This window comes from Anthonomus grandis, chromosome 10 (assembly GCF_022605725.1).
Source record: "Anthonomus grandis grandis chromosome 10, icAntGran1.3, whole genome shotgun sequence".
Classification (NCBI taxonomy): domain Eukaryota; kingdom Metazoa; phylum Arthropoda; class Insecta; order Coleoptera; family Curculionidae; genus Anthonomus; species Anthonomus grandis.
The window spans coordinates 13,079,210-13,094,490 of NC_065555.1; the positions used below are offsets into that span (position 1 = coordinate 13,079,210).

Below are 15,281 nucleotides of genomic sequence, written 5' to 3' on the forward strand. Positions count from 1 at the left end.
GTAAAATACCTAAGCCATTAATGCCTAATCATCTATGAAAAAAAGACTATATTACCTACGTTTTCGTAAGCGGTATTAATTAATTATTATTGTGTATTAATTCCTAGAAAAATTGTTGTCCACTATCTTTTTACATTTTTTTCTAATGGTTTGTTTGTTTTTTATTCTCTTTAATTTAAAAATTTTAGGTTAATACTCTTGAAATTATTTGGTATGCTTATGTTAGCTCTAGTTCTTGTTCGTGTATTATGATTTGGTTTTTAATAATATCATGGCTATGAAAATATGAACAAATTGATGTTTTATATATATTGTTAGAAACAGTCTAATTTTTTTTTTAATAATAAGAATTATGCCACCGGTTTAATAAATGTTCGTCAGAGCCAATAAATCAAACACCGGACTCTTATATCAACACGTATAATGCTTAGAATGTTACAAAAGACGCCGGGTTATAATAAGTTGCAAACAATTCTTATTTTAATTTAATTTTAATTAATTAATACTAGGTCTAAAGTCTTTACGAAAACCCAACCGAATCGCCCCCGGGTTGGTACGTAATCTGCCAAACCAAAACATCTGTCGTTCAAGTGTGTCCGGTCTCCCTCCCAAGCCCTGCATTTCTTCTCTCCGATTCCAAAAATGCCGATGGGGTACTTTTGAGAAAACCCAGCGGCGGCGATTGATTTTGTGTGTTTTTATTTAGATGTGCTCTAACAATATATAAATTTCTTATGTTGGAAGTCTGTTCAGTAAATAGATGTTCTGTAGGTAGAGTTTTTAAAATACATCATTATTGTATAATCCTCCCTAATATGCCATATTTTAAAATTATCTCAGTTAACGATTTATAAATATATATTGCTTTCAACAAATAAGAAATGAAATATTTCTGTTTCTTTTAGAATGGATTCTTCAAAAACTTGTGGAGCTAAGCGAGCTAATTTACATAAATAGAACGGACATTGACAAAGTTCCGACTAATATACACACATCGTTCTCAGTATAAACGTGTATTTGGGTATTGGAGTTCTTCAGAGCATTCGTAATTCTTAAACTGCTGCTTCTACAGATCCGATCCTAAGTAACTTAAATATAAAGACTATTAAACCATCTTAATAAAATTGGCTTAAAAAAAATTAATGCGACTATTCATTTACCATGTAATCAAATCTTTACCACAAGTTTTTGACCCACAAAATACCAATTTACTACAAAAAATTAATCACCAGTGGAGAAAAGTGCATATTTTCGATGACTTAACAGAATCCATGAAATGGATGAGTTTTTTTATAAACTAAGTCAGATAAAGGATTATACTGGTGAACCCCAGATTTGTGCAATTTTATTTTAAGCGTGCTTTCACTGCCAGAAAAGAAAGACTATTTTCAAAAGTCATTAATTAAATAAAAACTAAGTCAAGAAATCGAATTACACTAAATGGACACAATATGTTATCTTCCCAGAAAATCTATTTACATAAAATCTGTCCTATGGTGAGAACCTTTGGTTTGACACTTAAATTACAAAATAGTTTTACCAGATTATTAATCTCCGAAACGTGAGTCGTAGGTCTACAGATTAATCTGTACTAATGGCAACTCCGCGACCAGGTGATGGCTGTGGAACGAGTTAATTATAAACAATTTTAGGATCATCTGGTATCTCTTTTCAACTTAATATTTTGACGAACACATTTGAATGGCTCTTTCTTTAACACATGGAGTTTCCTATATTCTAGTTTGTTTGATCGTTTGGCGACAGAGTGTTTGTTGTTTGTTTGAAGTCCCGGTTGTTTTCTTTGCTTTGTGTGCTCAATTTTTGCTTAAAGTAGCCTTTTAATAAGTCTACAATTATTGTAATAAGTCTTTAATGGACATAAGTCCATACTATAGTTGTAATTTAGTCCTTTAAGTATATGTATATGATATTAATAATTTTATTTTAAAAGATAACAGTTGTCCTGTGGTACATACAAAAACAAGTTTTAAAAATGAATGGATTCAGCACTGGAGAAGAAGACTCTCGCGGTCCTACGGATCAAATTTGTTGCTTAATTGATAATGGGGAAAGGTGTGCAAATGCTGCTGGAAATGCTTCTTATAGCAAGAGGATTCAAAAAACTGTCACTCAGAGAAGACTCAATTTGTTGTTAGACACAAAGGTAAGTCAAAAGGATTCCTATAGGGTTTATTTTTTCAATATATCTATTTGTTAACATCCTACATATAGCACCCAGCGAAAGTCAAGAAACTTTTCCATTCTGTAACAAATTTTTTACTTTATTACAAATATTAAAAAAAAAATCGTTTGACACTAAATCAAAGCAGGTAATAAAAATAAGACATAAAAAAAGATAATTCTACTTGTTGTAAAGCCATCCTGTAATTTCATTTAAAAACACAAGCAAGAAAAATAAGCAAAAACAATAATAACATAAAACTTAATTTAAAATTCAAGCTGAAACAAGTTAAAATTTTTATTAGATTAACTTCACAAAAATAATATAAAATATAACATCAAAAAAAATCTAACCTTTACATCTTTATTAAAAACTAATTATATTCTATTGGCCTATTCCCAATTATCTTCAAAAAACTCTGTTAAGCTGTAAAAATGTTTGCTTTTAAGCAGTTCCATTAACCCTGGAATGCTACACTTATTTCCGACTCTGCATCTGCTACACAGGGGTAAGTAAAACACTTTGTATTTTAGAAAAACGAAAAATTTATTCACTTATAGAAAAATAATAACTTAAACCGAGTCTCTAAGAACACTTTTAATGCACATCCATAATAAAATGTTCATGCGGCACACACTGAGCACATTTTTTTTTGATGTTGCAAACACACGAACTTTTTGCATGCAGCACAGCTTACTCTCGATTTTTGATCCTCTCTTCTGGGAAAAAGCACACACCTACCCACTGTTGTTGTAAGCCTAGTAGGTACTTCTTCTGAAGTGGTTATTTTGAGGACCTTACATATAGTTTCACGTTCGAGTTCGCGCCTCAAAGTTGGAGCTTCCAAATGACTCATCATGTGTGGTCTGACCAGGTCAAGGGCAAGCTTCTTGAGGTATTCTCTCCTGTGCTTTACAATTTCTTTATTCACTTCTAGTAGTAGTAGTAGTAGTATTTATTAATAATAATAATATACATACAATGCATTATTACAAGTCAATGAAATAACTTCACCAGAGCCACACAAAAAAATTATTGAATTATATCCCAGAATATCCAACAAATTATAAAACAGACATAATGGCCAGCGGCATGTTTTTCTACCAGTAGAATAAGTGTGGCACAACTGGTCTAAAGTATCCACTCCTCCTTTTGTAGAATTATAAAATTGAATAATTTCTGGTAACTTGGTTGTAAATGGCTCATCACATTTTTCATGCATTGTCGAAAGCATAATTACTGCTTTTTTAGCACTCTTGGGTGGACAGTATGATAACAGTGTCAGATGTCCACTGTAGCAAAACATGGCAGAATTTTGATTCCTTTCTTTGAGTTCCAAAAACGACTCAGGAATTCCTTTTTTATTTCTTCTCACAGTACCAACAATGGTAATTTTCCTCTCCAAAAGATGTTTTGCGGTCTCAATAGAAGTAAACCAGTTATCCATGGTCAAGTTCCTAAATGTTCCTTGGACAGAACTGGTTACCTTATTACAGTAATACTGAGCTACAGGAACATCAGTTGGTGTGGAACCTTTTCCTATATAAATTTCAGCATCAAGTGCAAAATCTGTTTTGGCATCATAGGACAACACAATTTTGATTCTGTATTTATTGGGCTTTGAAGGGAAGTGCATTTTAAAAGGACATCGCCCTCTAAACCCACCAATTGTTCATCAATTGTAATATATTCTGAAGGAGTATATAGGTTTTTCATTTTAACGATTGACCTCTCAAATACCTCTCGAGGTGAAAAGAAGAAAAGAAAGCTGCCTGAAGCTGCCTTTCCTCTGAAAGCTGCAAGCTTATCAGTTTGTTTTCTTTCAGCTCTGGACTGCTTATCATCAAAGCGAAGACAGTTTATCAAAAACCTGAAACGTGCCTCGGGCATGGTAGCACGGAATATTGGAATTCCTGTGTCTTTATCAAATAGTTCCTTGGTCAAAACTCCGGCCATTTTCATAACACCGGCATAATAAAATAGCCCGAAAAGTGCTTGGAGTTCAATGCTGTTTGTATCCTTAGTCCAAGAGGGTCTCTTACCTACTGGCGTAATAACAGGTGCTCAGTATCTTGGTCATCGTTCTTATTTGAATATTTTAATCTTTGAACTTGGATCTCGTTATTACTATATTGGGTAATTTTATCGATATTTTCTTGAGTGAAACATAATTTCCAAGCTTCAGTTCCCGATGTTATATGTTTTGCTTCGTTTTTGTTTCCAGGTAAATGCAAAACCAGATTTCGTTTTGGTGTACGCAATTGCGCCTTTCTTACCTGACCACATACCCCTTAATTTGGTAGGCACTGGTAAAATTTCCACCATATCTCTGTTGATCGCCTGTATTTCTGCCAATGGTATATTGTCATCTTCCGAATCTGTATCAGATGGAAAGATATCCTGAATCTGTTCTGGTGCAATAAAAGAATTAAGATTGCTTTGATTGCCGCGTATTTCATCTTCTTCTGGCTCCTCTCTAAAATCAGGTATAACGGCATCTTCCTCCTCGCTGTCATCCGAAAAACTGTTTGAATCAGATTCATAGAGAATGCGACGAATTTCTCCGCCATCTTCAGGCTTTATTAGGTCGAAGTTCAGGAATTTTTAAAGGAGGACTTTTAAAGGCTTTGATGCAATGTGGAAAGTGGTTAAAATTTTTTATGCTCAACTATATAGGGGAATTCCATGGTTAGTTCACTTTTTGGGATGGGCATTCAAATATTGCAGTTTTGTTTGGTATTGTAATATTTTGAGGAAACATTATTTACAAGATAATATGATTTATATTTTTTATATATTAGGCAAGCATACTGAACAATAAACGCAAGGTAAGTATCTCTTAATAGGGGTCTACATGAGTACTGTAGAGATTTATGACACACATCTAATGGCTCTTTTTTGCAAAACAAAAACAGAGTTAATAAGTCCTTGACTACAGCAACCCCAAAATGCTATCAATCTTTCAATAAAAAAAAACACTTTCAAGCAAAGAAAAATAGACTGATTTTGCAGATTCCAATCCCAGTTCATTTGAAAGCACTCTTAACAGCATAACATCCTCTAGCCAGTTTTGACAGACAATATATTAGCATCACACCACTGTTTAACCATGAATAAATTCAGAATTCAAATTATTCTTGTTAATGTGCTTTTATTATTGTCTGCCCATAAGATGGTGGTGTCATCTGCAAAAATAGTGAATAATCCTCTTATCTGGAGAGATGCCAGGACATTTATATATAATAGAAATGAATTGGGACTGAAAACTGAACCCTGAGGAACCCCATAGCTCACTACACAAAGTTCAGACAAAGTGCTATTAGACTAAACAGACTGTTTTCTGTCTGACAAAAAAGATTTAAACCATTCTGGAGCAACTCGTCTAAACCCATATCTAAAAAGCTTACCGAGCGGTATTCCATGGTCAACACAGTCAAAGGCTTTAGAAAATTCACAGAATACCACAGCAGCAAACTGATGATCATTCAAGCTCAACTATAATCTCTCCAGGAATGAAAATATTTCATCACTTGTGCTAGTGCACTCTTAAAAACGAAATTGACATTCACTTAATATGTTATTTTTAGTTAGGAATGCTACCATTACCAATAACCTTAGACAGGCAGGCCAAAAGTGAAATTGGTCTGTAATTAATGGGGTCATTTGGTTCGCCATCTTTAAAGAGAGGTGTCACAAGAGAAACCTTAGGATTACTCGGAAACATTACAGTATCAAAAGAGACATTAATAGCATGAACCAATGAGCCCAGAGCTTAAACAGGTAAACTTTGCAAAACTCTGATGGACAGTCCATCAATCCCAGAGGGTTTTTACATTTTTTATTTCATTCAACAGTTTCTTGATTTCATATAGATCAGTACCTAAGTGTTAAATAAAACAATTGGTGTGCAGAGACAGTATGAGTATTCGATAGGGGATCCATTTGAGGATTTATTTAATTTTTGGGATCTTGCTGTTACTGAGCAGTTAAGATTATCTGGATTGATTGGAAATTCACCTGACTGAGGAATTACCCCTTAGTTCATTAATAATACTCCAGTTTTCCTTTGCTTTATTGCATGCTTTGTGGATTCTATTTTCGTAATAAAGTTGCTTTCCACATTGTTTCACATTGTTTTTCTATAAATCCTTCTGTATGTATTAAAATAAGTATGAAACCAGAGATTGGTGGTATATTTTCTTAAAATGTGTAGAAATCTTAAATCAGTTAATGAGGTTTTAAGACCATGTGTAATCCAGGGTTTCTTAGCTTTTATTTTTATCTTTTTAATGGGCAAACTCTTGTTGAAACAAAGTCACTAAAGTGGTTAAGAGGAACAAGAGCACGATAATCAGTCAGTATTATTGCGTACATTTCTAAAGCGTCTAAAATTCGCACCGTTGTAGACTCTACCGTATTTAATTTTTTTTCTCTATTTTTGGTAAGCTATAACTCTAGCCAGAATTAACTCGTGGACAACCCAGAAGGAATAACCTGGACAACACAATTTAGCTCAAGGACCAAATTTAAACAGATGTAATCAATTAATGTGATCCTTGTTGGTAGTTTAATAACCATTTGTATATTAAAAGAAGCCAGTAGCTTTTCTAGGCTATAAGATTCATGCGAGTCTGATAGATAATCAATATTAAGACTGTGATAAACCATTAACTTTGCTCCTACTGGAAATAGTGTTAAAAATATTTCAAAGATTATAAGAAGTTTCCCAATATTACATCTGGGAGGATGATAAATACATATAATATAAATGTTAAGAGCTTTTACGTAAACCACAGAATATTCCAATTTACCCTCAGTAATATATTCATCAAACCTTAACTTTTAAAAGTAGCTATATTAAATATATGTAAAATGAAAATCCTTCAGTCTTTCTCCACTTATTTATTGTATACACCACTGTGTCGGAAACATGTAGGGAATTTTAAGTTAACTAAATGTTTAATAAATAAGTGGACGGAGACTGGAGGATTTTCATTTTACCTTAACCTACGACTCCACTGCAAGTATGGACTATTTCTTCACTATATTAAATATGTTTAAAATATTGTTATTTACTAGAATCATAGTGCCACCATGACCCAACTCTTTTCTGCAGTAAGGAGCAACTATGTATAGTCTGTTATTAAACAGAGCTCATTGGGTCTTAGCCAGTATTCAGTTAAAAGTAATATATCCAGCGAACTGAAATTATTTATAAAAATTTCAGATTCATTTGATTTATTTCTTAGCATTTATTTATAAAAAATGTTCATTGGCACTGGTTTCTGATGTAAGTGTAAAAACATAGTGGAGCAGTTCAACTCGCCGCGCCTCTCGCCGTTCACCTCGCCGCGCGGCTATGTTAAATCAATCTAGTACAGATTTATGACAAAAAACATATTGGAACAATGCACCTCGCCAAGCAACTGGACGTGCATCATGCCGGATCCAAGCAATCAAAATAATTTGTTCTTTCGTCAAGCAGTTGCCTGAAAGTAGCTTTGTGATTGGCCCTCATTGTGAAGCACATGGCGGCGAAATGGTCTGACGTTTAGACTTTGAGTATAAATAATACACGCGGAATATTTCTTTTAATATGGACAAAGAACAATTAATTAGTGCTATTTATCGAAAACCCGAAATATGGGATCAGGCACAAGTCGCTGGGCACAAACGATTGTTTCTTCTTGTTGCTTGGACATCTTGCAGTACCCCACTTATTCTGTCCTCCGCAAAGTCATTAAATATTATGTGTTCTTTGTCAGTTGTAGTATTGTGGAGAATACATATAGCCTTAATAATTGCATCAGCGGTGTCAGGATGAGTTTCAATAGCTTTGGTTAATATTCTCCATTTCATTGTTATAATTCCAAAGCTACATTCAATTGTTTTTCGTGCTCGAGTTTGTTAAATAGCTCATTTTCTTCATTTAATTGGTTTCTACAGCATGGCTTCATTAAATTCTTCAACAAAGGGTACGCTTCATCGTCTATCAAAACAAAAGGCGCCTTCATATTTGAACATGGAATGTATGCTTCAGCAGGTATGTTCAGCCTTTGCCTTTTTCTATTAATTTATACAGTTTAGAGCTCCGAAACGTTCCTCCATCGCTTTGTTTGCCATATGCCCCAACTTCAATAAATAAAAACTTACAGTTAGCATCACTGACTGCTTGTAGTACAATTGAAAAATATTGCTTTTAGTTGTAAAACATTGTTCCTGACCGAGTTGGGCATTTGATTCGAACATGTTTACCATCAATTGCACCTAGACATTGTGGGAAATTCCATTTGTAATAGAAACCATTGGCAATTTCTTTGAACTGTTCTTCAGTGGGTTGCTTCACATGTAAAGGCTGCAAAACTTCCCATAATAAAACAGTGATTTCTCGTACAATACTCGCAATAGTAGAGGCTCCCAATCGAAATGAAAATGCGAGATTTCTAAAAGAATTTCCACTTGCTAAGTACCTGAAACAAATTAAAAAAAGAATATTGTCTGCCAGTTAGATTTAAAATAACTTTTTTTCATAATTTATCCGAAAATAAAAATTAAAAGACAGTCCTCTTTTGGGCCTTTTTACATTATAGTTTTAAGTAAACTGTAAAATATTTGTTTTTTGCAGTTGAATCAGCTAAAAAGACGTGGAAAGTGCATTTTGATAAACTTCCACCCCGGAGATCAGGAGATGCTGCACCAGAAGAGGATGTGTCATGGCCATATTTCAAAACCCTGTTGTTTCTTAAAGATGTTTTTGAAAAAAGGCTGGCAACTGGAAATTTAGATGCAGAAACTCAGGACTTTGAGGATCATAGTGATGAAACTAACAATACTATTACTGAAGATGACACACAACACGAAACTGATAGTATGTTAGCAACCACTTTTACACCTTTTTCAGAAACTTCAACTTCACCTGTTCAAGACACTTCAGCTTCAACAAAAGCTACACCTTCGACATCATCTGCACATACAAATTTAAGGTACAGAAAAAGATTTGTCCCTAAGGAGCCCATAGGACAAGGATTGCTAGAACTAGAAACGGAGAAATTAGAAATAAAAAAACAAAAAAAAAAGAATCAGATTTCAATAAAGATGAGAACGTGGCCTTCTTTACTTCGTTATTACCTCATGTCAAAAAACTGCATTTTCGACTTCAGGTTCAACAAAAATGGTCATGGGAACAGCAAAAATAAATGTTTACAACCAGAGCCAATTCCATCAACGTTACGCTCACAAGAGATTCCTGTGGAACAGCAGAACACATATTTTGATGGAGATGAATTTTATACAATGATGAAATCTCTTTAGCAAGCTGTACAAATTTAAAGGACATGTCTGTGTCTCGTTTAACTCAATAAAAATGTAAAAAATGTCTTCACCTGAGTGTTACTACTAATCTTTCCTCTGCGCTAACAGGTTGTTTATGTATGTTGGTATACACCTTTTCAATTCTAGGTTCTAGCAGCTGTAGAATATAACTAAATGTCGACTGAGACATTCGCAAATATCCGTAGAACCTATCCGGAGAACTTTTAAGACATTGATACAATGTATAGAATTCACCAAGTTTAGTACGTTCTTTGTTCAATGGATGCACACCCCATTTTCTGAAAAGCAACCACCATTTTACACCATTACTTATAGAATCACTGTCACTATCGGAGCTTGAAAACATTTTTAATAACAATTTGATGGTATAACCTTTAACAGACTGACAGCTCACTCAGGCCATGGTAGGAATTCCTCGCGAAATTCTTTACGTACTACTTAACACCTAAGCAGGAAAGCCTTCTTAAAAATGCCTTGAAAATCATCTGCACTACTGTAAACTATTTCTGATATTGATATCGGACGAGCGACACATTCCAATGGATTAGTATTTAATAATGGGTTTCGCACACAATTCTTTCTCAAATATCTAGTGTAGGTAAATGATAACACTACATAATCCGTTAGTTACTTATTTTGTTTTAGGCTCGTCATATCTACATTTGCGAGTTGCACAAGATGATCATCCAAACCGCCAGAACAAGCAGGAGGCGTAAGGACTCCGAGGAAAGTGAGCCCGAGACGCCCGAAGTGCCTGACATCGACTTCAATAGCTTGCCAGTAAATACTTTGCGACGATATAAAAAATATTATAATATACAGACGCGGCCTGGGTTAAATAAAGCACAACTAGCAGAAGTAAGTACTCTTAAATTCCTTTCACAGTATAGAATTTTTTCACTTTCATCGAGAAATGTAGCAACTCTAAGTAGAATGTTTTAGTAAATAATTGATATTTGTGCGATTTATTCCAAGATTTTTAATTAGGTTTTTTACCAATTTTCAACCTCTTACCTCAACTCCTATAGATGTAACAGCCAAAAATGTGATTTTTCTTGTGTATGTATCGCACCTCCGCTAAAAGAAAAAACTTTGTGAAAAAGTTTCACAACTCAAAAAACATTGTTTTGGGAAAATTGATACAGAAGAATTAAATTCACTTGAGACATTCATATTGAATTACTATAACAAAGTACAAGAAGCATACAGAGTGTTTTCAAAGTCGAGTCATTTATTTTAACACCTTGTAAAAAAAATCTCTTATATAAAAGTTGCATAATACGAAAGATTGCAGTCATCATTGAAAATTATTTTTTAAAAATCTTCATTACGGTAAATGGCTACTGTTTTTACAAAAATTGTTTAAAATTTCGTTAAGCTGAAATGTACTATTAAAGAGAAAATTACATTTTTCTGCGGAAATGCATCGATCATTTACGATTTTCCGACTTTAAAATAACTGAAATCAGTTACATGAATAGATGTTTTTGATTTATTTTTAAGATATTTTTTAAATATAAATATATGATAAAAACACTGCGGAAATGCATAATTTTTTTCATAAGTCATTTGGTTGAATTGGGTTTTATATAATATTTATTTTTACTCAAATCCAACACAACCCATAGTGACTTCATTATGTCTCACTCCCACCCAACCCAACTGACTAAACTTTCGTTTAAATGAACTGAAATCAGTTATTAGCAAAAAAATTATGCATTTCCGCAAAGTGTTTTTATCATATATTTATATTTAAAAAAATATCTTAAAAATTAATCAAAAACATCTATTTATGTAACTGATTTCAGTTATTCTAAAGTCGGAAAATTGTAAATGATCGATGCACTTCCCTAGAAACATTTGGTAGTTTTTGTTTAATGGAGATTTCCAAATACTAAATAAACCTTATTTTCTTATATAACTGATTTCAGTTATTCTAAAGTGGGAAAATAGAAAATGCATTTCCGCAGAATTTTTTTTGTAGATTTTGTTTAAGGGATACTTCCAAATACTAAATAAACTAACATTTCTTACATAACTGATTACAGTTAAACGAAAGTTAAGCCCAAAAATTATTTAAAATTGTGTCCAAAACATGATTGTTGTGAAAAATTTTTATACTCCATCTCATGTAAATATGGCCTCTTCTGTACATCACATTAATGTTATTAAAAAAATATTCATATCTGCCGAACTGTTCTAAAAGCCACTGGCAAAATACAACTCTTCTAGGATGATCTTCAGATTATAACGCTTGTACCGGTTGATAATTATAAGAATACTGTTTCTGTCGTACTGTTTTCCACACTTTATGAGAAACTTCAACTTGAGCTGCTATGGCTCTAGTACGTATTGTTGAGTCATCTTCAACCATTTCTAAAATGTCTTCCTCAATTTATAACATTTCAGGTTGAGTAGCTCAGGCAGCGTGGCCTCCTCGTTGTTCTTTTAAATACCTTGTATCACGAAGTCTACTCACTAAATTTACAAACATAGGTGGGGCCGGATGATTTCTGTAAAGAAAACCGCATACAACTTGCATTTTGTTGGCTCTCTTCATAGGTGTGTTTTATGTCCACTAGTTCATTGTTTTCGTAATCATGAGTCATTTTTCGGCACATAATCAGTCAAATAAATTACGCACTACCAAAAGACTGATACAACTGATCGAACCAAAGATTCATACTGAAAACCATATACAGTGAGGGACAAAAGTATTGGCACATATTGATTTTTATTAAAATTCGTATCTATCCTCTTAAGCTACTAGACCTATTACATTCAAATATTTTCTAATTTAAAGTATATTTAAGCATTCGTTTCTTAATATTTAATACAAATTTAATAAATAAAGGCTTTACAAAAGAACCCATGTTAAAATTCTATAAAAAATCCCATGGACAAAAGTATTGGCACACATGTTTACAAAAGTGTTTAAAAATAGGTGCCTTGCATGTGAGAATTTTCAAGCAATTTTTTTACATTCTTTAACAGAATATTTATATGAAGTAAAATATTTCTTTAGGTTTAGTGCTTATTTTAAGTGCATACATTGCAAATATGGGTCGCAAAGGCCAAGAAACGACGGAATCAGAGCAAAAAATAATTGTACAGCAGCGAAAAAAAGGTAAATCGTATTCAGCGTTTTTTTTGTCCGATTGCCCAAATTGTGAAGAAAAGTCGATTTACTGTGCGTAGTGTCTTAAAAAGGTTTGAAACTGCAGAAAATTTCAAAAATAAGCCTAGAACTGGACGTCCGCCAAAGTTAACGGAGAGGCAAGAAAGAAAAATTGTGAATAAAATTAAGCAAAATCCTCAAACTAGCGCTTCTGAAATCGCGGCTATATTGACAGAAGAAGATAGCATCAACGTGAGCTCAAAAATAGTACGAAGAGTTCTTCATAGTGCTGGATATAGTGCCAGAGTAGCTTGGAATAAACCATTTATTAATGAGGTTAACCAAAAAAAGCGTCTTGAATTTGCGAATGCACACTTTCATCAAGATAATATATTTTGGGACAAAGTAATATTCTCTGATGAAAGTAAATTCAACATTTTTCATTCAGATGGGAAAGTGACTCTGTGTGGAGGAAGCCCAATCGTGAACTAGATGCACAAAATCTGCATAAGACTGTGAAACATGGTGGTGGTAGTGTACTAGTGTGGGGCTGTATGTCATCGGGAGGGGTCGGAAATCTGGTTTTTATAGATGGTATTATGGACAAAAATGTATATTTAAATATTCTAAAAAAAAACTTAAGAGCTAGTGCGGAAAAACTTAATTTGGCAAATGATTATTACTTTCAACAGGACAACGATCCGAAACATACAGCCTATATAGTCAAGCAGTGGATTGCGTTTAATGTCCCTCATACTTTAAATACACCTCCTCAATCTTCAGATGACAACCCGATCGAAAATCTTTGGAGTGAGCTAGGAAAACGAATAAGGAAACACCATATTTCCAGTAACGAGGAGCTTAAACGTGTTATGCTGCAAGAATGGAATAGTTTTGAGCCTTCCTATACGCAAAAGCTGGTCCAGTCAATGAAAAGGAGGCTCACTCATATTATAAAAAGAAAAGGAGGTCCTACAAAATATTAGAACTGGGATTAAATTTTATTTTTATTTGGTGTGCCAATAGTTATGTCCATTTTAAATAGAATGTAATTTTTATTTTTTTGTTATGCTTAAAGAAATCTGTTTTATTTTTCATTATTATTATTGTACTAAATCTTTTATATGTTTTTAGTTAGATAGTTATTATTGGGTTACATAAATATAGTAAACATTAATAAATTACTTTATAAAATTATGGTGTGCCAATACTTTTGTCCCTCACTGTATGTAATAACACAAAATTTGCTTAAACGGTAAGAATTTACACGGCATTTGTCGAGAGTAGCAAAAATTGTGTTTATTAACATAATAAGATTTTTTCTCAAGAATTTTAAAGTTTTACTATCTTTTTTTATTATGCAATTCTTATATAGGTGATTTTTGGTATATCAACTCCTTTTGACGAGTCATGCAAGCATTTAAAATAAATGGCTCAACTTTGAGAACACCTTGTATAATACCATTAAAACCGAAAGACTGTCTTATCTTTTTAATAAATTTAGGTTATTCTTCCATAACCATCATTATACAAGAAACACTAAAATTTTTTGATAAACAGTAAGAGCAGTAAACAAAATCGGTAAGAATTTACACGGCATTCGCCCAGAATATCAAAAAATGTGTTTGTTAATATTAGAATTCCTTTTTTCAAATTTTTAAGTTTTACTATCTCTTTTAGTATGCAGGTGATTTTTGGTATATCAACTCCCTTTGATGAGTCATGCAAGCAGTTAAAATAAATGACTCAACTTCAAAAACATCCTATATAATAACTATTAAAACCGAAAAACCGCTTTATCTTTTTAATAAATTTAGGTCATTCTTCCATAATTATGATTATACAAGAAATACTGAAATATTTCAAATTCCACACCATCAAACAGCAAATTTTGAAAAATCATTTTCATACACCTTAACAAGGTTATGGAAAAGCCTTTCTAGGAATGCTAAAGATAATCAAAAAATAACTTTGCAAAGTTGATAGGAACTTTTTTTTTGCTAGAGTTACAAAATGTATTGTACTTGTTGGATTTTCTGGAAAAATTTTATAATTTTTGTATTTTATTATAAATTTACTTAGCATTTATCTTCGCGGTGATTTTCTTACCCAAAAGGCCCTTATTAACCTTTTATAATCAGAGAAATGAACTTGTGTCACGTTATTTTATTCAAAATTAAAGTCAAATTAGTCATAAATCGAGTCTTTTTTCCAAAATTTTTTCAAAGAATTATCAAATTGGACAAAATTAATTGGACTTAAATTAATTTTTTGATTATTATATTTCAGCTACTATAAGTTGGTAAAAAATTCTTTTATTTCTTATTACTCTATCCATATTAATAAGTAAAATATTTTCATAAAAAAGATCTTTCGAATGCCTGTACTTCGTTACTGCATTTTTAAAACATTATTATAATTTACGTAGTTCCTCTTCTTTTGCAGGTATTAACTAAACATTTCCGGACCATCCCCGTGAAGGAAAAGGATGTGCTGTCATATTTCATATATACGGTAAAAACTAACTCAAATAAATTAGACCAGAAAAACGGAACAACCACAGAGAACGCTTAAGATATTGTTTAGTTAAGGCTAATATAATAAATGCGATTTTAAATAATTACAATTTGTTTTTTTTTTCTTATACTC

The 15,281-nt window shown here is 32.7% G+C and overlaps 1 protein-coding gene across 1 annotated transcript; it reads left to right on the top strand.

Moving 5' to 3' along the window:
• Positions 1–1,755: 1,755 nt before the first annotated feature.
• Positions 1,756–15,258, top strand: LOC126741248 (histone deacetylase complex subunit SAP30 homolog). The gene is made up of 3 exons (XM_050447627.1): positions 1,756–2,164; positions 10,160–10,372; positions 15,078–15,258. Exons 1-3 carry the CDS (start codon positions 1,994–1,996, stop codon positions 15,204–15,206), a joined length of 513 nt encoding a protein of 170 aa, XP_050303584.1. The 5' UTR covers positions 1,756–1,993; the 3' UTR covers positions 15,207–15,258.
• Positions 15,259–15,281: the final 23 nt, after the last annotated feature.

Coding starts and splice junctions, on each gene's coding strand:
- LOC126741248 (XM_050447627.1), top strand. CDS start 1,994: ATGAATGGATTCAGCACTGGAGAAGAAGACTCTCGCGGTCCTACGGAT. Junction 2,165..10,159: donor ATTTGTTGTTAGACACAAAG/GTAAGTCAAAAG, acceptor ATTTTGTTTTAG/GCTCGTCATATCTACATTTG. Junction 10,373..15,077: donor ATAAAGCACAACTAGCAGAA/GTAAGTACTCTT, acceptor CTTCTTTTGCAG/GTATTAACTAAACATTTCCG.